This window comes from Crocodylus siamensis, chromosome 2 (genome assembly GCF_052110815.1).
Source record: "Crocodylus siamensis isolate JL-2025a chromosome 2, ASM5211081v1, whole genome shotgun sequence".
NCBI lineage: Eukaryota > Metazoa > Chordata > Crocodylia > Crocodylidae > Crocodylus > Crocodylus siamensis.
The window spans coordinates 120,213,885-120,236,523 of NC_143396.1; the positions used below are offsets into that span (position 1 = coordinate 120,213,885).

Consider the following 22,639-nt stretch of genomic DNA (forward strand, 5'->3'; position numbering starts at 1 on the left):
CTGTATCTCCCATTCATTTGTGGGCATATGAGAAGTACTGAAGTTCATTTTACTTTTAGGTCTAATACTCTATGTGTTCATGATCCATATTAAACCTCCCAAATTTTATTAACAGGCAGTATACAGCCTACATTTTAACTTCACAAAATCTTTACAAAAGCCAGCAAAATGGGAAAAAATTAAACATTGAAGCTCGTTGGCATGACATCTACTTAATTTTATTATATGATCATAGTAATTTAAATACTGTATTTCCTGAAGTAATAACATAGACAAGAAAACCACTTTGGGGGAAAGTTACTGTTACATTCCATTACCTGCAAAAATAAATGTTCTAGCATGAAAACAGAAGTGGATGCTTCCATATTACAGGCTACTTCTTGTGTGAGCTTGTGCATGGTGTTTTTCAGCTTGTACATATGTGGTTTTTATTTCTTCCAGGTATTATATATACATTTATAAAGCATGATATGTTCGTTGCGTGGAATGAAACGTCTAACTCGTTAATGATGAATATTTATGGATGCACACAATTTTTGTTCTAGAATCTGAAGAATGCATTAACCATTTTGAAACTTTTCTTTGACACAGTCTTCTGAAAACATAGTAAATAAGGGCACTGTCAGGATATATTAATTTTTTTTTAAATAAATTGACCAGTTGTTGATATCTTTATGCATGAGTTTTGAGGTGTCACAGTTTTTTTGAAGAAATGTGCAAAAAGAAAAGTCTATTTCCAAAAAGAGAAAAAGAATAAGTCAAAATTGGTGTGTGCCAGTTCTCTGACAGTGTCCTTTAATTGTGTACATTAATATTTCATGTTTCTGGTTACTCCAAAAAACTGTTTAGGTCTTCTTGCCTTTTTAACATTGTGGTGATTTTAATTCATCTGTGTGATAGAGAAGTCATTTTCCTTTCTGGCTGGGTAGCTGAAGAATATTTTTGCAAAGAGATCTCAGTTTATCCAGTATCTTTACTCTCTATCAATTTGCTCCCACTTTCAAACTTTTTAGTATAAGATCAGTATAAAAATACTATCATAGATCTGATCCCTATTTTATTGAAATAAATGGGAATCTGTCCATTCGTTTTAATAGACGTAACAAACTATGAAAGAAATATTACTGTAAATTGCAGAAGGCTTCATTTTATATAATACATATTGAAAAATTCAAATGGAATGACTGACTGCACAGTTGTTTAATCACTAAGCTTAAAAGGACAAGTTTAATATTTGGCTGATGTAATTTCATCTAATAGTTTAGATGTATTCTGTCTAGCAGGATATAAAGGGAAAAACTGCTGCACCCATTGTCATGAAGACCTTGTTGCACTCCTGTGGAGTTAAACTGGATAGCAGGAAATATGTTTAATAAAATGGTTTCCATTTGAAATTGATGTGAGTGTTTTACATTAGTTTCCTTTAGAAACATCTCAATGTATGTAACCATTTGTTTGTGAATAACATCCATATACCCTGTGTTGAAGATTTGCATGAATTATATAATTATAAGTGTCTGAATAAGGTTGCAGGATCATTTTATGTACTTCACTTATATTTACTTCTCAACAGGAATCCACAGAAAGTTCCAATACAACCATAGAAGATGAAGATGTAAAAGGTATGATTAAAGCTGAAACAGGCAACATTTTGTTTATGAGCATACACCTCGTTTGGTCCTACTAACTTCTGTTAACCATGAGGCAGAGGAATTCTTACTTAAACTAAAGAGGAGAATATAATATTATTTTTTAGATCATCTTTGTTCCTTAAGTTCTGTAAGTTTAGTTCAGATTTTAGTAGTCTGATATTTCTTTGTACACCTTTGTTAAAATCAGTTTGAAATTAAGGAAAGGAAGAAACTAGCTTGTTTGAAATTATAGTTATGGAAGTTGTATGTACAGGTTAAAGTTTAATGGCATTAAAGATTATTAGGTTGTATTTTTATGGTGTAGTGTTTTTAAATTTTAGTTTCCATTCCTTTGTCTTTGGAGCAGTTATTCTCAACCTTTTTAGACTCAAAGACCCCTCTTTAGACTCTGAGCACCTGCCAGAAAAGGCCAGATTTGAGCTTTCCCTACTTTTTTGACTATGGAAAAATAATAGACCAATTCTTCTATTGCAAAGAATTCGAAAAGGCCACAACAGGTCAGAAGGTTTTTGACACTGTTGATTCCCATTTGAAATCTCTGTGCTTACCTTGTGAATCATGTAACACTACTAAAATAGCCCAATACCCTGTGGTGCAAAGGATCTGAGGGCAGCCTAGGGTGGCACGGCACCATGGTTGAGAATCACTGCTTTACAGTGTTTTTCAAATCAATGTTTTTTAAATTCTGTTCAGATGCCAGGGTGGGGTTTGTTTTGGGGGGGAGGGTTTTGTATGTGTATGTCTCTTTTACGTGTTCTGGCCGTATAATTGTCCTCTTATTTCTTTTTACCCTTATCTTTTTCTTCATTTCGTAAAAAAATCTGCTCGGTCACCTTAATTTTTCAGGCTTTGTCTATTTTTCTTTTTCTTTCCATGTTGTGATGCTGTTCATTCTTAGGTTATTAACATTTAGTGATTTGAAACCTGAAGTTTTCAGTTTGTATATCACTTGTTTCACACAAGACTTTGTAACCCAGACTTAAAATGTTGTTGTCATAGACATGTAAATTAGAGACAGAGGTGAGAAGGGACAGGAAAAATAAAGAAATAGATTAGTTAAAAACAGAAGACTTCAGAAAAGTAACCATCACCTAGCAGCAGTGTAAAAATGTGGCCAGACACCCTAGAAAGCTGCTATGATTCAGGGGCAGCGGCGACTTCTGGCTGTTACTCCCACTACAATCACAATGTCATGGCTGTAGCAAAAACTCTTATTTCACCAACCTATCCCCAACCTATCCCCATTGGCACCTGGGACAGTTGCCTCTGTCACCCTGCCCTAGTTACACCATTGCCACGTGTGGAGTTGCCATTATTAAAGTGCTTATTAGCAGAGATATTTAGTAAAATCATAGAATCATGGGGCTGGAAAGGACCTCGAAGGATCATCAGGTCCAGCCCCCTGCATGAGCAGAAAAGACATCTGGGGTCAAGTGACCCCAGCTAGGTGACGGTCCAGTCTTCTCTTGAAGACCTCTAGGGTAGATGATTGCACCACCTCTCGGGGGAGGTTGTTCCGTAGTCTGGACACTCTAGTTGTGAAGAATTTTTTCCTGATGTTCAGCCTGAAACTGTCTTCCAGGAGTTTGTGGCTGTTGTGTCTCATTTTCCCCCAGGGCACCCTGGTGAACAGTTGTTCACCGAGCCCCGATGTATGCCTCTGATGTAGCGGTAAGCTGCAATCAGGTCTCCTCTCAGCCTACTTGTTAGGCTGAAGAGTCTGAGATCCCTCAGCCTCTCGTATGGCTTGCCATGCAAGTCCCTGATCATATGTGAGGCCCATCTCTGGACCCTCTCAAGCTTTAGCATGTCCATGTTGAGTGCAGCACCCAGAACTGGATGCAATACTCCAGCTACGGCTGCACCAGTGCACCAGTGTTGAATGAAGTGGGAGAGTCACTTCTTGAATTTACTGGAGATGCATTTATTGGTGCATGCCAGAGTTTTATTGGCCCCAAAGGCTACTGCGTCACATTGCCGGCTCATATTCATGCTAGAATCTGTTGTTACTGCCAGATCCTTTTCATTTGTAGTGCTGGTCAGGCTAGCGATGCCCAGCCTCTGGTGTGCTGGGGGTTCTTCCTTCCCAGATGCAGCACTTTGCATTTCTCTACGTTGAACCTCATTTGGTTCCGTTCTGCCCAACATGCCAGCCTGTCTAGGTCTACTTGTATCTGCAGCCCAACTGCAGGAGTGTCTGCACAGCCCCATATCCTGGTGTCATCCGTGAACTTGGCCAGTGGGCTTTTCACCCCCTCATCCAGGTTGTTGATGAAGATTTTAAACAGCACTGGGACAAGTACCAATACCTGGGATATGCCGCTGCCCACATCTCGCCAGGACAGCACCAATCATTCATTTGGACTCTGCATCCTACCCTGCAACCAGTTTCACACCCACTTGATACTCCTGCAGGTGAGCCTTGTAGCTTCCAGTTTTCCCATCAGTACCTCATGGGTTACCAGGTCAAAGCTTTTCTGGAAGTCGAGATATATGATGTCAACTGCTTTTCTCTCATCCAGGTGACGAGTCACCTGATCATAGAAATGAGGTTGGTCAGACAAGACCTGCCTGTAATGAAGCTGTGCTGGCTGTCATTCAGTATCATGCCTTTCACAAGTTTGTCACATACAGCCTCTTTGATCAATGTTTCTAGGATTTTCCCTGAAGTAGAAGTTAAACTAATTGGCCTGTAGTTTCCCAGGTCTTCATGCTTCTCCTTCTTGAAAATGGGCAGAACATTTGCCCTCATCCAGTCCTCTGGGATTTCTCCAGAGGCCCATGATTTTGTAAAGACCCTTGCCAGGAGCTGTGTCATTACTTCAGCCAACTCTTGCAGCACTCCTGGGTGGAGTTCATCCGGTCTTGTTGATTTATATACATCTAATTTCTTTAATTGATCGTACACCAGTTCTATGGCAGTGGTGGGAACAGTGTCAATCCTGCCCTGCTCGTTTTGTGCCCTACCTGGCATATTGTTCCCATTGGTCTTGTGAAAGACTGAGGGAAAGCAGTCATTTAGGAGTTCCGTTTTTTCCTGAGTGGTAGTGACCAGATATCCTGAGGCATTGAGCAGTGGCCTCACACTCCCAATAGTTTTACTTTTACTCCCTATGTAGCTAAAGAACAACTTCTTGTTTTCCTTGATTCTTGTAGCTAGTTTTAGTTTGGTTGCTGCCCTAGCTTGTCTAATCTGGTTTCTACAAGTGCAGGCCATTGTCAAGTAGTCTTCCTTAGAGGGTGTCCCAAGCTTCCATTGTTTTTACTCCTCGTTCTTTTTCTGTGGGAGGGCTACAACTTCCCTGCCTAGCCAAGAGAATTTTTTGACCCTTCTGGTACTTTTTCTCCTTAAGGGAATGGATTTTCTCTGAGCCTTAAGGATTGTATCCTTAAGGAACAACCATTCTTCTTGTGCTCCCTTTACCTGTGGTCCATGGTCTCTCAGGGCATTCTCTACTAGTGACCTGAACTTTTTAAAATTTGCATTTTTGAAAAGACTTCAAGCTTGGTCTTTGTTTTGTCAGCCTTGTGATGGACCTTGAATGTAATGATTTCATGGTCACTATCGCCTAAGCTGCCTCTATGTTTAAGTTGGTCACCAGGTCATCCACTTTGGCCAGGACCAGGTCAAGAACTCCATTGCCTCTAATTGGTCTGTGCACCTCCTGAGTCAAAAAAAGCTCTTCAGTGCTGGTCAGGAAGGATCGTGATCAATCCGAGCTGGCCGAGCACTGCTCCCAGGAGATGTCTGGGTAATTGAAGTCACTCGTGACAACCATGTCCCGTACATGCACAGCCTCTGTTAGTTAATGGGTGAACACTAGATCAAATTCCTTCTCTTGGTTAGGTGGCCTGTAGTATATACCTACAGTCAGGTCTCTTTCATTGTGCCTCCCCCAGAGCTTGACCCAGAGGGTTTCAAGCTGTTCTTCTTTGGGGCCGACGTCAGCCCGTAGGGCAGTGTACTGCTCCTTCACATAGAGGACAGCACTCCCACTTCTCTTCTCTACCCAGTCCCTTCTATGAAGGACGTAGTTCTTCATGGCTACACTCCAGTTGTGAGAGGAGTCCCACTGGGTCTCCTTGATCCCTACTAGATCATAGTGCCCAGTGGAAAGCAGTTTCTCCTGCTTGTTCCTCATGCTTCTGGCATTGGTGTACAGGCACCTAAGTCATTCTACTGAGGCCACTGGCCACCTGTCATGTTGAAGGGGAGCTGTTTTCCCAGCCCCAGTAAGAGTTGCTTGCTTGGTTTCATTGTCAGTGAAGCTTTCCTGTATATTGGTCCCCAGGTAGGCTTCAGTTAGCATTTTCCCCATCCCCCTGCAATCTTAATTTAAAGCCCTATCTGAGAGATCAGACATCGGCCAAATATAGACTTACAGTTGATGGAAATTTTCAGTAGCTTCAAAACTATGAGATAACCTTTTAGAATAATCCTTATTGGATAAAGTAGTGATGGAGCCGAAGTAAAGAGTTGAGGATTCACCAGCATTTAATAAGCATAGATGTAAAAAGGGAATATGTGGTAGGGTGGATTCCGTAGTGGAGCATACTACCGTTTATGATCTGGATTTCAAAAGTAATCCAGTGGCTTTGCACATGCTATCTGCCTTAAAGAGTTGTTTTGTTTACTTAACAATTTCCCCATTTACACATAGCTTCTAAGGGTGTGTAGCTTCAGATTTCACTTTCACTGTGTGTGCTATCAAAACTTATTCGACAGTTCACAATGCTCTTCTTCTGTCGACGACTATTTTGTAGTGTTTGGTATATAATCACTTCAGCAAAGTCAATATCAAACAGATAAAAATACTTACATAATTTCCATAATTACTGAATGGAAGAACTTACTAAGACATGAAACTTTACCAGTGCAATTCTTGAAACATTGTGAAATTAACCTGATAAAATATGTGACTCTAACGTCTCCACAGCCCCTAAGAATCAGAATAGGGCAATAAAGATAAGGTCCCTATCTGTATAACCTGAAAGAAATCTCAGGTTCTGCTTAATTCATTAACTTCCTCCTTTATATACTTTGAATAACAAAATATTATCAACATTGTATTTAAAGCATCACCGTTAGCACCTGAAGTAGCACCCATTGTAAGAGATAGGGCATTTTGTACATCAGAGCCATTGTTTCAGGCACTCTGCAGTCTGAGGAAGGCATTGTTTAGATTCATTCCATGCTCTGACAATTTTCTGTAACAGCCAGAGTCTTATTTTTTTTTCAGTAGAAGCTAATTCCCGGGAGAAAATTAGGTTATGTCTATACAGTCCATACAGGAAAGTACTATGGAGAGAAGCATGTAAACCAGAAGTCATATGAAAATAGTGCTGCCCCAGGCCAATAATCCCTGCTTCTACGCAAAGCTAATTAGCCCAGGAATATCACAATGTTCATATGGCCATACTGCCCCCCACTTCCACAAATAGTGCATGCAGATCTGGCTTGGATTTACCAGAACGTTCACAGCTAGATTAAGCTAACCTGGCATATTGTTCCATTGTGCCATGAAGATATACCCTGGAGGTGCTAGCAGGACACTTTTTATCTTGGCTAATTGTTCGTGATCCCTGACAAAGTATATCACAGACTTTAGGAACAGCACTTTCAAAGGCTAAAAAAGCATCCTCCTTAATAGTGAAATTAGATCTATCTAGCGTCTGCAGCACTTAATGCATTTGGCTGAATTTAGTCTAAGTAGAGCTAACTGACCCATCCAAGCCTAATATATTTTTGCTATATATGAAATGAATGTCTGAATGAATGTATGTAAAACAGAAACTTTAGAAAGCAGATGAGCTAGTGATATACAAGAAAGAATAGAACACAAACTCTCCTAGTCCTGTCAGTTTCTCTCTCTCTTTATCTGTGATGGCTTTGCAGGGAAAAGAGAGGGATAAAATACTTACTAAAAACTCTTTAGTAAAGATGTGATTCTGTATGAAGACATGGAGCAGATCTGAAGGATGACATGACATGCCATGTTTCATGGCCACATTCCAAAATACCAGACTTTTAAAATACAGATGCTGGTTTATCTGAAGTTTATAACCTGGGAGTGTTTTGCTTTACTCCTCACTGCCTAAGCAGTTACCGTTCTAGTGAAAAACAGGAGAAATGTCTTTAGAATTTAACTGAATACAGCATTGTGGTTCTTGAGACACAGTCATTCAGTAGGAGGGGTGGGAACATACATATAATGAGGCTTTATATATTCTGTTAAGAGTGAAGACCAGAGTGCCCCCTGCTATTATTTTTGAAGGTTTAAACTTATATTATCTTAGCTCTAAACTATTGCATGGTGATTGTCTTACATCTGGTTCTTCTTCTCAATCTTTTCATTTCTTCTGAAGAGACTAGGGCAGTGTAATGGTGTGTAGACCTTACACTGATCTCCTGATGGTCTTCATCCTTTTGAGCCGGTCCCAAAGTTTCAAAGATAAAGGGAACGGTCTTGTGTTCTCTTTCACTTTTATACCCATGTACAACTAATCACACTAGAGCTGTAGGTTAGGCTTTCTGCTTGTATACAATCTAGAATTAACTACAATTAAGTCACTGATGTTGCCTTTTTCTGTTCTCAAAGTTTCAATGAGTCATTTACTTTGACTTGAGTGAACTTCAGGCACGTTAACAACTAGCAACTACTCACTTTAAATAACAGCCTAATGATGATGGTTTGAGTTAATGGAAAGTAATGGCTTGGAGAACAATTACATTTAGCTGGAGTTAGTATAAAGGAAAATAGTCACAGTGTAATTTAACTTTATTCATAACACTTGTATTTCCCTCTTCAAGCCATTATGCATAGTATAACAACTAACCTCATTAACTGTATAATTTAATTATATCAGGGCCTCTGCACTATTAGAGATAACACTGTGTAAGAATTATAAACTCGTGTTTTCATTGGTTTATAATTTAGCTATAAAAGTTTATTTGCAACTTCTCATGGAAAAACTCACCATAGGAGGGCAACTTGATTGTTTAGTATCAAAGTGGAGAGGGGGTTTATTGTTCCTTATGTTCATTATTAGCTAATCAAAAGGATGTAAAAGTATGTGTATGCATACATACTCCTAAATCCTGTTCCTGGCTTAACTACAAAGCACTTACAGGGTGCATCTACACATACAATTAGCACGACACAATAAACTGCAGCACAGTTCACACCAGAGTTTATTGTTCCCAGGCACAGCACTTTCATGTGCATCCAAGACCGCAACACATTGAGCTGGGAAAACACAGCCCCAGCTTGCAGAGGGCATGGGGGAGGGGGTCAGCCTGCCAGCCTCAGGCTGCTCCATCCTGGTTCAGTGTGCTGCAGAAGGCCTGGCTGGGACATGAGGGTGCTATAGGGTGCCCATTTCCCATTGAAATCAGTCTCTTCGGGGCTGCCAAGCGCAAAGAAGTCTCCTATTGGTGACTTTAATTATGGAACTGTAATCAGGAGCCATAAAACCATTCTATCAAGGAAAAAACATTGTTTAGAGGAGACCTGTTCTGAGTTGAAGTTATATGAATACTTTCCAAAGAATAGATCCTTTTTTTTTCCCCAACATCTTTGCATTTGATTCATATCTTACCTCCGAGTAATATCATTTACATTACAAATGGACAGTCACACTGTTATAAGTTAGATCAGCAACAGGCCCAGCAAATACTTCAGCGTGATAATCTACGGTAGTCTTTTTTACAGATGAGTTATACACAGTGGATCTGAATATTACCTCATTTCTGTTTAAGCTGATGTGGAAATTGCTCAATTGCCAAGATCTACAGTGAGGAGAGCCAAAGTGGAAATGGAGCTTAATCTGGCAGCAAAAGTTAAGAATAACAAAAAGTCATTCTTTAAGTAAATAGGAAGCAAAAAAAAGGGTGCTGGGTAAGTTAGAGCCCCTTCAGGATGAACTAGAGCAACTGGTAACAGATAGGATGGCCAAAGTGGAGCTTCTAAATGATTTCTTTGCATTCATGTTCCTGGACATGAATACAAATACGCATCCTATTGGGACCTTAGGTGTGCCTAGTATAAATACCAACTCACCAACTGTTCATGCTGACCTAGTGAAGGGGAGGGATTGACCTGGAGGGACTGAATGTAGTTAAGTCAACAGGTCCTGATGATCTTCATCCTAGGGTACTCAGGGAATTAGCTGGAGTCATAGCGGAGCCACTAGCACAACTGTTTAAGCACTCGTGGCACTCAGGACAGGTCCTGGAGGATTAGAAAAAGGCCTATTTTCAAGAAGGGGAGGAAGGAGGAACCGGGTAACTATAGGCCAGTTAGTCTCACCTTTTATCCTTGGCAAGACCTTTGAGAAAATTGTTAAGGATCGCATTTGTGGGGGACCAGCGGGTAAAATGATGCTAAGCGGCAATCGACATGGGTTCATAGCAGGCAGATCCTGCCTGACTAACTTGGTTTCATTTTACGACTGGGTCACAAAATGCTTTGATGAAGGAATAGAGGTAGATGTTATTTACTTAGATTTTAAAAAGGACTTTGACACAGTGTCACACCCAGTTCTTATAAATAGATTAAATAGTTGCAACGTAGATTATTACACAGTCCAGTGGGTAGAAAATTGGCTTATGGGATGCACCCAGAGAGCGGCGGTGGATGGGTCGGTTTCTTCTTGGAGAAATGTAGGCAGCAGAGTCCTCCAAGTCTCTGTCACGGGACCAGTACTATTCAATATCTTCATTAGTGACTTGGATGAGGGAGTAGAAAGCACCCTGTCTGAGTTTGCTGACGACACCAAACTAAGCAGGGGGGTACGCAAATAGACAGCAGGGAGCAACTCCAGGCTGATTTGGACGAGCTGGGCCGAACAGAATAGTATGCAGTTTAACAAGGATAAGTGTCATGCATTGCACCTGGAGAGGAAGAATCATCAACACTCCTACAGCCTGGGAGGTACCACTCTAAGTAGCACAACTGCGGAAAGAGATCTCAGAGTCGTAGTCAACTCCAAAATGAACGTGAGTCACCAGTGTGATGAGGTAATAAGTAAAGCTAACTGCACCCTTTCTTGCATTAGTAGGTGCATCCCGAACAGATCTAGGGAGGTGATAGTTCCTCTCTATGCAGCATTGGTCAGGCCACAGCTGGAGTACTGCATCCAGTTTTGGACACCACACTTCAGGAGGGATGTGGATGGCCTGGAAAGGGTTCAGAGGAGGGCCACTTGTCTGGTTAAAGGCCTACAGAAAAAATTCTATGTGGACTGACTGGGAGACCTGAACCTCTTCAGCCTCCACGAGAGGAGGGTGAGAGGTGATCTTGTGGCCGCCTACAAACTCATCAGGGGGGCCAGCAAGAAATAGTGGATACAGTGTTTACCAGGGCACCTGTCAGAGTATGTAGAAATAATGGCCACAAACCAGATGAGAGCGAAGTCAGATTGAACATCAGGAAAAAATTCTTTACAGTGAGGGTTGCCAAAATACGGAATAAGCTTCTAAGGCAGGTGGTGCTGCCCCCTTCCTTGGAGGTATTTAAAAGGAGATTGGACAGACACATGGCTGGGGTCATCTGACCCCAGCACTCATTCCTGCCTAGGGCAGGAGGTCAGACTCAATGATCTAATAGGTCCCTTCTGACCATAACATCTATGAAACTATGAAATTATCTGATATACATCAGTCATTCTGTTGTATTGTGTGGTCTACCTAAAGCTGAGGCAGTTCAGTCAGGTTAGGTGGGGAGAGGAGAAGATACAAATTGCCTGCAGAAAGTGGTTGGTACCTTTGCTATTCCTAGGTCCCCCTGAGCATGGAGGCTGCTTTTTCCAGGTCCCCCTGCAGATGCAAGCACCACAGGGGGTGCAGAAAGTAGGAGGAGTGTGTGTAGGTAGATCACAAGTTCTATCTGTGAAGAGAAATCCATGCTAGGTACTGTTTATTGAGATACTCCTGGAAGCTGAAACACAATTCCTTTCTATTGTCTTGTTCAGACACCACCCTTTACCTAGGACTATGCCTGTTAGATGCAATTGATCTCTGAATTTGAGAAGTTGTACTGGGAAACCTTCAGCCGAAAGCCAGAGAAAAGTGTTATTGCTAGGGATGCTCTGGAGATGCATAAATGAAATTCTCATTTATTAAGAACTGGGCAAAGTGTTAGGGTAATGTGTGGAGATGAAAACAAAGAATTTGTTAAGTATCCCAGTGTCATTAACATTGCTACTGATGGGATACTTTAACACTTGAGCAAAGAGGTTACTGTCCGGCAACAAAAGTTTGCTTATGGATTCAAGTAGAGTATAGGATCAGGCCCTGATGTATTTGAGTGGAATATGAAATCGTCTAAATGGAAACAGTGACCTAACTAGATGCTGTTCTAATGTTAATTTTGTGTTGTTTAGTGCATCTCTCTTCAGGATTACTATACAAGCTCCTAAGAGATTCAGCAGGTACCATCGCTACCCTAACAGGACACAAATTTAATCTTATAAAAGAATTCCTTTCACGATTTATAGAAATAACAATAAATTAAAAAATCCTGCTTGTTTATGAACTTTCCTGTTTCTAGGCTTACACTTTGCAGCACACTGTCCCTATCCCTAAGTTCCTTTACTTCAGAATGATATTCAGACTGTGATATCGTGGTTAAATTTTGTGCATAAAGTTATTTGAACTCCCAGTTTATTTCACTTGGGCAATAAGGATTTGCGTTTCTTTTGGGAAGGTAGATCACAAGGCCCAAACAGCATCACTCCAGTGTAAGAATGGTAGAATTTATTTTAATGTAAAGTTATAGAATATCTTCCTCCTCTTTCCCAATGATAAGCACAGGATCTAAAGAGTTGAGTTGTTACATGTATAATGATCCGTAGATCTTGATTTCTCATGGCATTGTGTCCCAAGAGGTTAATTAAAGTAAACTCTAGTAAGAAGGATGGTTTTCTGTGGGCACCACTGCTGAGCTTTAGGATGTTTTCAGAGAAGATACTTTCTGGTTAATCTATGGTGTTTAATTTATCCGTACAGTGACTACCTTTAAAATTCAGGATCAGCTCAGGAATTATGCACTTGCATATGTTTTTGTTAATCTGAATTCATTTGATCCTAGTTTAAAATGAAGCGAGCCAACTGATTTAAATTAGGTCGGTTGAATTAGCTGATCCTTTGCTATTTTTCATACCTTTTTTCCAAAGAAATCCCTTGAAGTCTTGAGAATATAAAAATGGCTCTTTCAAAAACCTTCACATCAAAGTATCAGATTAAAAGAATAATCAGTCTGCACTGGCATCTGAACAGAGGCACATGTGGCTGCTACTTTTCCCCTGCCCCTTTGACATCAGCCCTTTTCCCTTAAAAAGTAATGTTAACTTTGTTTGTATGTTCAGAGATTGTGTCCGTTTGTAATTAAATGATCATTCTTTTTTTTTTTTGGATTGTTTCTTTTCCTGACCACTGCATGCCCCACATACAGCTTTCAAAAAGGAGGGTGACAAGGAGGGGTTAAGTTCTGCTCACCACTCCTTCTCCTCCATTGCTTCTTCATCTCACTGGTCACCATCCTCGCTGTGCCCCAACGGCCATTCCTGCTGCCAGTGTCTCCTGAGGATTCTGATCATGCTCTACCTCTTCATCTTTGTTTGTTCATATGTTGTGTTTCTTTCCATCAATTCAGTGGGCAAGCCCATGGAAAATGCATACTCACAGAGCCACTTGCTTAAGTCTGAGCAGTCCCACTCCACTCCTTCCTCTGTGCTGTGTAAGTTGAGAGACACCAATTCAAATGACCCATTCCTCTCAATCAGACAGCAGCCAGGTTTGGCTGACCTAGAAGTAGCCATTTTTGGTAATGGTGGTGGTGGTAGTGTCTAAATGTGTTTTGGGAAGTGATTGTCTCCCTGTGTTTCCTTTATTTCTTTGGTTATTTCCTTGGAAAACTTTAAATGCTAAACACAGATCATTTAATATACTAAATACTTCAGAAAAAGTAATCTGTGGGGCAGATCAGTGCTTCAAGGAAGTCATTCCTGAAGTCTGTCTTGAAGACTGGGTAATGGCTGGACAAAGTCCAACCCAAGTTTTGAAAAAAAGAATGAAAAACTGTGTGATGAACCTGACATGGCTCTGAAAAATGGTCCTTGAGTAGCCCAGAATTGTAGCATGAAGTTCAGGGATGAGTTTCTAATGGGGTGGTTGGAATTTTTATTCTTGAAATCTCTGCATGTCATGAACTTCTTCACTATTGACGCTGTAAAGTCAGTTGAAATGGTCTAAGTGAGAACAGAACAGTGTTCAACTAATAATCCATGGAGTTAATGACTTCACATTTATGCACGTCACTGGAGCCTGTGTTCCATTTGCTCTATATCTGCTTTAAAGCTGCTGTCATATGCTCTTAACTTGCAGGATTGGTTTTTGACAACTCGGAGCCACACCTTGTTTAATATGAGTTCTGTGACGACTAATGAGCAACTAAGGTTACTAATGTTATTTTTGTAGCACTCCACACTGCAGGCATTGCCCTCACTCTTACTACCAGGCAGCAAAGGTGACAGGGATCCCCAGAGCCTGTTGTATCTTCAGGGACTGATTGGAATTGGGTCTCCCCCCAGCTACCTTTGGCCCCTGCCTCCACTGCTTGAATCAAGGCATGGGTGAAGGGACTGCCTGCAACTGGCAGCAAGAGCTGATAATAGTACAGAACCCATATTAGACCTGCCGCTGCTTGCAGGAAGCCCCTCGCACTTTAAAGATCCAGGTGCACCTGCAGACTAGGAGCACCTGTACTGCGCCCTTTCCCAGAAAGATTTCTAAACATTTCTCAGAATTTTTCACTGCTAAAAGTGAATGCTTGTTTGAGGCCAGTGTCTGACATGTTTCCATTTCTTGTGGGATACTCATATATTCACAACAAATGTAATGTCTGCAGGGGGCTTAACTAAGCCGGAAAAATATAGGATAAAAAGATGATATTGGAACTGCTTATTTTGAGGTGAAAAGGCACAGAAGTGCAAAAGTAACAGTAGCATCTGCTTGTATCATCTGTTCGAAAGGGCATGTCTCATTGCATTTATTTCTTTTACAAACTCAGTTAGGAATTGTTGTTTAGAGGAGACCTGATCTGAGCTGAAGTTATGTGAATACTTCCCAAAGAATAGATGGGGGGTTTTGTCCCAGCATCTTTGCATTTGATTCATATCTCATCTCTGAGTCAAATCATTTACATTACAAATGGACAGTTACACTGGTATATGTTAGATCAGCAACAAGCCCAGCAAATACTTCAATGTGATAATCTATGGTAGTCTTTTTTACAGATGAGTTGTACACAGTGGATGTGAATATTACCCCATGTCCATTTATACTGATGTGAAATTGCTCAATTACTCTGACATAAATGGAAAACCTAGTTCAGAGCTTACAATTTAATCGTCTAGGATACAACTGTTAGCAAATGTTGTGAAAAGAGTACCTTATTTGTATGGAAATAATAGGAGTTACAACTATTTTGCAACCTAATGGCAATTTTTGTGTAAGAAAAGCCCTGCTGGAAAAGCGTAAGATTACTATTAAATGTGCATGTTATTTTAGGTTAAATACTAATAATCTATAGGTAGACAAATGCAAATGAGACAAAATAATGCATTGATTTATATTATAAGAGAGTAAATTATAAAAGATTACTATTTATATATAAAGGATACAGTAGTGTAAGAATGGCATGGCCATGATGGTCCAGAAATTATGCGAGAAGCAAAGATTTCTAAGGCAGGGATCTCTTTTACTGAACCAATTATGTAGCTGAGATAAAGTTAGACAAGCTTTTGAATGCATGACAGTCTTCCTCAGGTCTCTGATCACAGGAAGCAGCCACAGCATAGTGAAACACAGCAGAGGGGAGGGGAAGGAGAGAAACTCTCAGAGGTAGCAGACACACAATTTAGCAGAAGAAAAGAGGCTGATTACTTGGGAGATCATGGCTTATCAAAAGGGAGGAGGGTCATTTTCACCTTTCCTGTCCGGAAAGAATTCAGGAATTGGGTAAAATATAATGTGCCACAAAACCAATATCAGTGTTTAGTCCAGGAGTCAACAATGTTTTTGTGCAGAGTGCCAAAAACATCTACAACGTCAAATTATAAGGTGGGGCAGGCAGCAGGGAAGCCATGAGGGGCCTGATCCTTGTTGTAGCAATGCAGCTGTAGCCCCTTCCCAGTTGTCTGCCCCAAGGTGCATGTGCCAAGCAAAATGCCTTCAGGTGCCACACTTTGGGACCCATGCTAGGAATTGTCTACCCCTGGTGTAGTCCTTCATTCTTAGTGTCCAGCCAGTTTATGAACTTTTATTCTCAAATTTGCTTTTTAAAGTTGTTCGATAGGTTTCCCTTAAGCACAAGGATAGTGAAGTAAGAGGGGAGGTGGCTGTTCTGTGAGAAATGTGCTCCTAATGTATGTTTGTATGCCCCTGTCCTTTATTTTTTCCATGAGAGTTCTTTCTGGTGCATAGTTGCTATTTAGTTTCACCTTCTAACTACAAGAACCACCCTCCTTCTCCTGCCTGGGAACCACAGACATGTGACTGTACAATACACAGACTAATTGGTTGTGCCAGAACTGTCTGCCCTAGTTTACCATCTCTTCTCTTAACCATCCAATTCAATCATAAAGTGATTCATGTTCTTTGTCCCCCACTATAAGTCTTGGAAGACAAAACTTTACTTCTCTGATAAGTAAAAGTCTTCTGATTTCTAATATAAATTTATCTGGAGCCAGTTCATTTCCATTTGATCTTGTGCCTGTGTTGTTAAGCCTATAAATTCCTTCCCCTTCCCTAGTACTCATCCCACAAACATCCTTGATCATATCCTCTCAATCTCCTTTTTGCAAAATGAAACAAGCCAAATTTCATTAATCTTCTTGCCTAAGGAGATCTCCATTCCCCTAGTGTCCCATCTTTAGTGCCCATTCTTACTTCTTGACAAGCTTTAGAGTGCAGCAGCACAATTATATTACTAAACTAGAGATAGTATAGTGATAGTTAAGGCTTTGAGAGGACACACCCTATCCACACTGAACCTGAAAAACGTGGAAATAGAGGAGTCATATTTTTCCTCCTTTCTGGTGTCAGCACTGTCACTAAGACACTCCTTGAGGTTTTCACTCTCCATCTCTTAATGCATATACAAAACATACCCTGGCTTTCTCTGACACTCTAGCACAAAAACATAACCACCGTATTCTTTATATCATGTTTCTCATCAGAACATCTTACCTGACTATTGCACGTTCCTTGCATTTCACTTCACTAACGTCCTGAACTTACTATTCAGGACATTATTCTGTTTCAGATTTCTAAGGTCACTAATAAGGTTCTAGGTTTGGTGCTTTCACTTATTTTGATGTTGATTACTGGGTGGGATAAATGTCAAGTAATACTGCAGTCCTTATAGAAACTGGATATGTTTGGATGCCTAGAAGGAGCACAGTGCATGTAGATACAGAATTAACCAGGACTTTTGGGGAAAAAAGAACAATCTTACCTAATACATATTTCTTATGTCTGTTCCTTCCTCCCCCATAAAAATGTGTAAGATCCAAAACCTCTTCTACAAAAATCAACTTTTCAAAATGCTTTTTTTCCTTCCCTTTAAATTAAAGATAATAATTTCTCTAAGAAATCGCATAAAATACTATTAAAAAAAAGCCATCTTATGTAAAATAATTGAATAATTTTCTTACTATCACTGATTTTATTGCGCATAAATGAGCCAGAAAATGTATTAGGTTTAATCACTATTTTCGGAATGATGCTTGATAATGTACCTTTTCATCGTATTTTATCAGATTTGTAGTTAATCTCCAATGTGGCACATTAGGTAAACTATCATAAATCTGAGAGGAATCTGTTCCTCAGTTATAGAGGTGTGTACTCAGGAGGACATGTTTTTTACATTTTACATAGTAATGGTAGAATTTAGGAATTTTTTAAAATTACGGTAGTGAGAATAGCTAAGATTACTTCAGTATCTGCAGTGTTCAGTTACATTTTCTATACTTGGTATTCAAGTACCTTGAATACTACAATTACATGAAGTAATTATTAAGGCAACTGGAAGGTTTTTAAGGACACATATTGTACTGTACCCCCTGCCCCATAAAAATGTTACAGTGATAATACAATAATGAATAAGCCACAACCAAAAGTAATCTATGGTGTTGACTCTGGACTATATACACTGTAGCGAGACAGTGCGTGCACATCAATACATAATGGCTGGGTATTTTGATTTTTTTTTTTATAACTTATAGTTTCAACCTAATTAATAACAGGATAGTTGCTGATTTACATAAGGTAAAACTAGATAGGTTCTCTCCTATATGGTCATATATAAGACCTAGAGAGAGGAATGATATAATAAATAGTGGTAGGGTTGAAAAAAATAAAAGTTTTGGGTCTTTTTGGCTGAGCTTGCATTACTTGTAAAATGTAATCCCTGTAGACTTCAATTTTGCCATGTGTAAAAATGAGGCAAATGTTTCATTTCATAGCAGTGTTTTTTTTAAACCCATTTTACATTAATGATTTTAAGCATTTCTGAGACATTTATTAGGAAGCTATTACTCCAGAGCATTATTTAGCCCATTGTATAACTTTAGCTGAGAACAAAGAGATGTCTCTGGATTGAGAGTCATAAGGTGGGAGTGCAATTTGGATTTAAAAAAAAACACATGGAGAGACAAAACACAATGTCTCTGTTATCACAAGGTGCCTTGACACTTCCTATGCATTTAAACATTCTTTTCCTGAGACAACAGTACAGGCTTTGTGCTTACTGGAACACATTCAGGAATTATGGTATGGTATCTCACTATAATCACAATTCATCACTATTTTGTTTTGAGGTTAGAAAGTGGTTGCCATGAAAAATCGATATTTGCCAATGGTTGCCCTGAAAAGAAAACCTGATATTTGCCAACGGTTGCCCTGAAAGAAATATTAACCATATTGTAATTGAGAGGTAGTTAGCAATTAGGGGTGTGCAAAATGGGCCGTATTCAATTCGGATTTGGTCCGAATTGGGGACAGTGATTTGATTTGTTGATTAGAATCACTGTCCCCAATTTGATTTGGCCAAATCCAAATCTGAAGATTCGATGCTGGTTCAGAGAATCAGCGATTCGGCCATAGACAGAGCTTTAAACATTTTTTCTACATACCTCAGGGTACCAGGTGTGGCTCGTGAACACTGCGATGCTGGGGCAGATGGAGCATCCAACAGGAGCATGGGGGGGAGGGGCCATGTGCTCGGCGGTAAACCCAGAAGTGGACCAAAAGTACCGGCATGCCCCCCCCCGCCCCCGTGCCCTCCCCAGCTCAGCTGTCGGCCATAGAGAGACCCCAGGTGCCCTCCCGACCCAGGAGGCACCAGTGTGACCATGGGGTCATGGGGGGGGCCCTACACACACTCCCCAGTGAATCCAGAAGTGGACCAGAAGTGCTTCTGGTCTACTTCTGGGTCTGCTGCCAAGCCCCCTGCAGTCCTGTGGGACGCTCCATCTGCCCCAGCATCGCAGCCTTCATGAACCACCTAGTACCTTGTATGTAGAAAAAACATTTAAAGTTGTGTCTATAGCCAAGTCGCCAAATCTCTCCAGATTGATTCAGAGGGTTCTGATTTGACTCCAAGAGATTAAAGGGTCTCCTGATTCAGTTTGGATTCAGAGATTTGGTCACTGAATTGGGCTGAATGTCCACCAAATTGAATCAGGCCAAATCTCCACTGAATCGAATCAGGGACCAAAGGTTCACACAGCCCTATTATCCTTGTTAGTCTGAAGTCAGCAGAAGACAGAGCAGTGTAGCACCTGATAGATTAAGTTTTCATAGCATCTGAGAAAGTAACTTGTTGCTTATAAAAGCTTATGCCTCTCTGAATTAGTAGGGCTGTGTGAAATTATAGCTGCCATTTCATTTTGGAGGTGTTTTGGGCTGTTTTGGTGCCTGAAACACCGAATCCAAAACAAAATGGAAGGCTCAGAAACATCTCCAAAATGAAACAAGGCATCCAAAATGTTTCAGAAATGTTTTGGAAATTTTCAGAGTTTTGGAGCCGGGTTTGCAGGGAAACCGCTGTACGCTGCTGCACAGGGCAGGCAGCATCTGGGGCTATATGGGGCGGGCAGTGGCAGCGAGGAGACCCCAGCGTGGATTTCTGTTCCCTGTGGAGTCAAGTCGCATGGCAGGGCAGTGCTGGTCCCTGCCGGGCAACCTAGCCCCTCAGGGAGCAGAAATCCAGAGCAGCACGAGCCAGGCAGCAGTGGCACGGAGACCCTGGTGCAAAATTCTTCTTCCTGTGGAGCCAGGTCACACAGCAGGACAGCGCTGGTGCGACCTGGCTCCACAGGAAGCAGAGATCTGTGCCGGGGTCTCGTCACTGGCACTGCCTGCTCATGTGGCCAGGGCAGGCAGGGGCAGCCAGGAGACTCCTGGCATGGGTCTCTGCTCCCTTCGGAGCCTAGTTGCATGGCAGGGACCAACAGGCTTGCGCACCACTCTGTGCTGCTTCCCTGCCCCATGCCCTGGTATGACAGGGATCAGAGATCTACATGGGTGTTTTTTGCGCCTGCATGGAGGGCAGTGGCCCTCCCCCTCTCCCAGACACCCACGGCCCCATCCCACTCCCTGCTGGAGCCCCAAGCCCTGCCCAACTTGGTATGGTTGTGCAAAGCTTGCAGCCCATTCAAAGCATTCTCCCAAAACAAAACAGGACAGTGATCAGAAACACCAAAACAAATCACTGTCCTCCAAAACCGAATCAAAACACAGCCGTTTCGCACAGCCCTATTAGTTAGTCTGTATGGTGCCAGCCTTGCCTGCCTTCATCTTGTAATTGTTAGCAAGCAGACTCTTTAAAAAGCAACTGATGTTGCATATCTACTGAAAGTGAACTATTTGATGCATGTGACAGTGCTTTGGATCACAGCATGACAGAGAAATGCCATAGGAAATGTATTTATTATATTGGATTTTGTATGTCATTTTTTGATGGAATAATGATTTGCTGGCAGATCTTTTCAGCTATAGGGCATGATGCATTTGAATTTTTATTAGACAAATAAGATTTCTAGATTTTTTTTGTAAGGTAGAAAGAATCATTAGTCTCAGAAAAGAGCCAGCTTGTAAGTTGGTGAATCAGAGTGTATCATTAGGAACAGCAGACCCTGGAAAGGAATATGGTTGTCAGGGTGACAAGTTTCATCAAAACAAATGTGAAACTGTCTCAGGCTGCTGATAGCCTTCATTTAAGCTGGCTTTCCTGTAGAAATTCTGCATTCTTATTTACAACTTTGTATTCCAGTTTTTTGGTTAAGGAATTTAATCACTCAGGATTTGAAATTGTCACTTTGAGACAAGTGTTGAGAGTGTTCCCATTGACTCCAGTGGCCACTGGATTGTGTTGTTTGGTTCTGATCTAGGAATCCTTTGAGCACCTGATAAATTTAAAGCGCAGGAGTAATGCATGTGCATGTCCTTAAAATTAAAAAAAATGCTTATCATGACCTTAATGTGATATTTTAATTCATGAGCTCTCAATACCTCTGAGTAATAATTGTCAGTCAGTTACTTCTTGATATGACATATCACTTCCTTATGTTCTTCTTGTAAACCAATGTTCTAGAGCGTTTGCAGGAACTAAACGTGAGGGCTAGGGACAGACATTCAAAAAGCCTGAGCCTGAATTGATTCAGTCTTTGCAGGTTAGTCTAATCTGCAGAGAGTGAACTGGTTTGCAGGTGGATAGATGTCCAGCGCATGCCTGCAATGGCTCAAGCCAAAAGTCTGGGGGCGCTAGAGCAGCCATCACTCCCACAGGGAAGCTGAGCTGAAGGGAGGAGCTTGCCCAGACCAGTGGCTCCCTAACAGCCAGGAGCAGTCCAGGCACACAAAGCTGCATGGCTCCAGAAGGGAACTCTTTCCCCTTCTCCCTCTCCCCCACTGCCATAGGTCCAGAAGTGGGGGCTTGTTTTTTGCTGGGGGGTTCTTCCCACTCCTCCTTCCTCCCTCTGCGATGGGGTGGGGTGTGAAGCTGCCTGGCCCTGGGGGGGACTCTTCCACCTGCTTCTCCCCCATTACTGCAAGGTGGGGAGAGGAGGCTCTGTGGGATGCTGCCTAGCACCAGAAGGGGACTTTTTCCCCAACTCCTTCCCCCCAGGGCAGGGGGAGGCTCTGTTCCATTTTGGGGGGATCTCTTCCCTCTCCTCCTCCTCCCCCCCAGAGGGGCACTGGGAGCACAGAGCTCAGCTGGGCAGGGTGTGGGGGGTGTAGGGACGCCCATACACTCTCCCTATGGTGTGCAGCCCCTGCTGCCTGGCAGCAGCAGCAGACAGGGAGGTCAGGGTGCTTGTGCCTGGCACAGACACAGCTCCAGCCAGCACTGCATGAGGTGAGGAAGTGAAGCCTGCCTTATCCCCACAGCTCTGCTCCCTGAGCCTGAGCCTGCAATGGGAGAAGCCCCGCACTGGAGACAGCTGCTTCTCCTACTCCCCATTGTGCAGGTCTTACACTCTGCCAGGAGTGGAGGGAGCCCCACCCCCTACTTTCCCGCAGAGTCCAGTGCCAGGCTTCCCCTCTGAGAGTGTAGACTCCAGGTGTGGCATGGAGCCGCAATAGAAGCAGCCAGCGCTGTGCAGGGGGCAAGGAGCAGCCCCATGCAGCCTATCTGAACACTTCTATCCCCATGGCTCTGCACTGTGCCTGCAGCTCTGTACTCACAGAGAAGAAGTCTGGTGCTGGATTCTGCGGGGAAGCAGGGGGTGGGGCTCCCTCCACTCCTGGCAGAGTGCAAGACCTGCACAGTGGGGACTGGGGGAAGCAGCTGTCTCCAGTGCAGATCTGGAGCTGCAGGCTCAGACTCGGCAAACAGAACCATGGAGATAAGGCAGGCTCCACTCCCTCCCCCTACACAGCGCTGGGCAGAGCTATGGCTGTGCCAGGAACAAGCACCCTG

General features: G+C 42.0%; 1 protein-coding gene across 15 annotated transcripts in view; it reads left to right on the forward strand.

Annotated features, from left to right (window-relative positions):
- The window catches only part of CAMK2D (calcium/calmodulin dependent protein kinase II delta), a 275,611-nt gene that overhangs the window by 234,046 nt on the left and 18,926 nt on the right, over positions 1–22,639 (forward strand). For all 15 annotated transcript variants that reach the window (XM_090036672.1, XM_090036671.1, XM_090036660.1 and 12 more), the window contains one exon: positions 1,574–1,622. In XM_090036672.1, the coding sequence (XP_089892798.1) occupies positions 1,574–1,622 (49 nt within the window). The remainder of the gene's footprint in view (positions 1–1,573; positions 1,623–22,639) is intronic.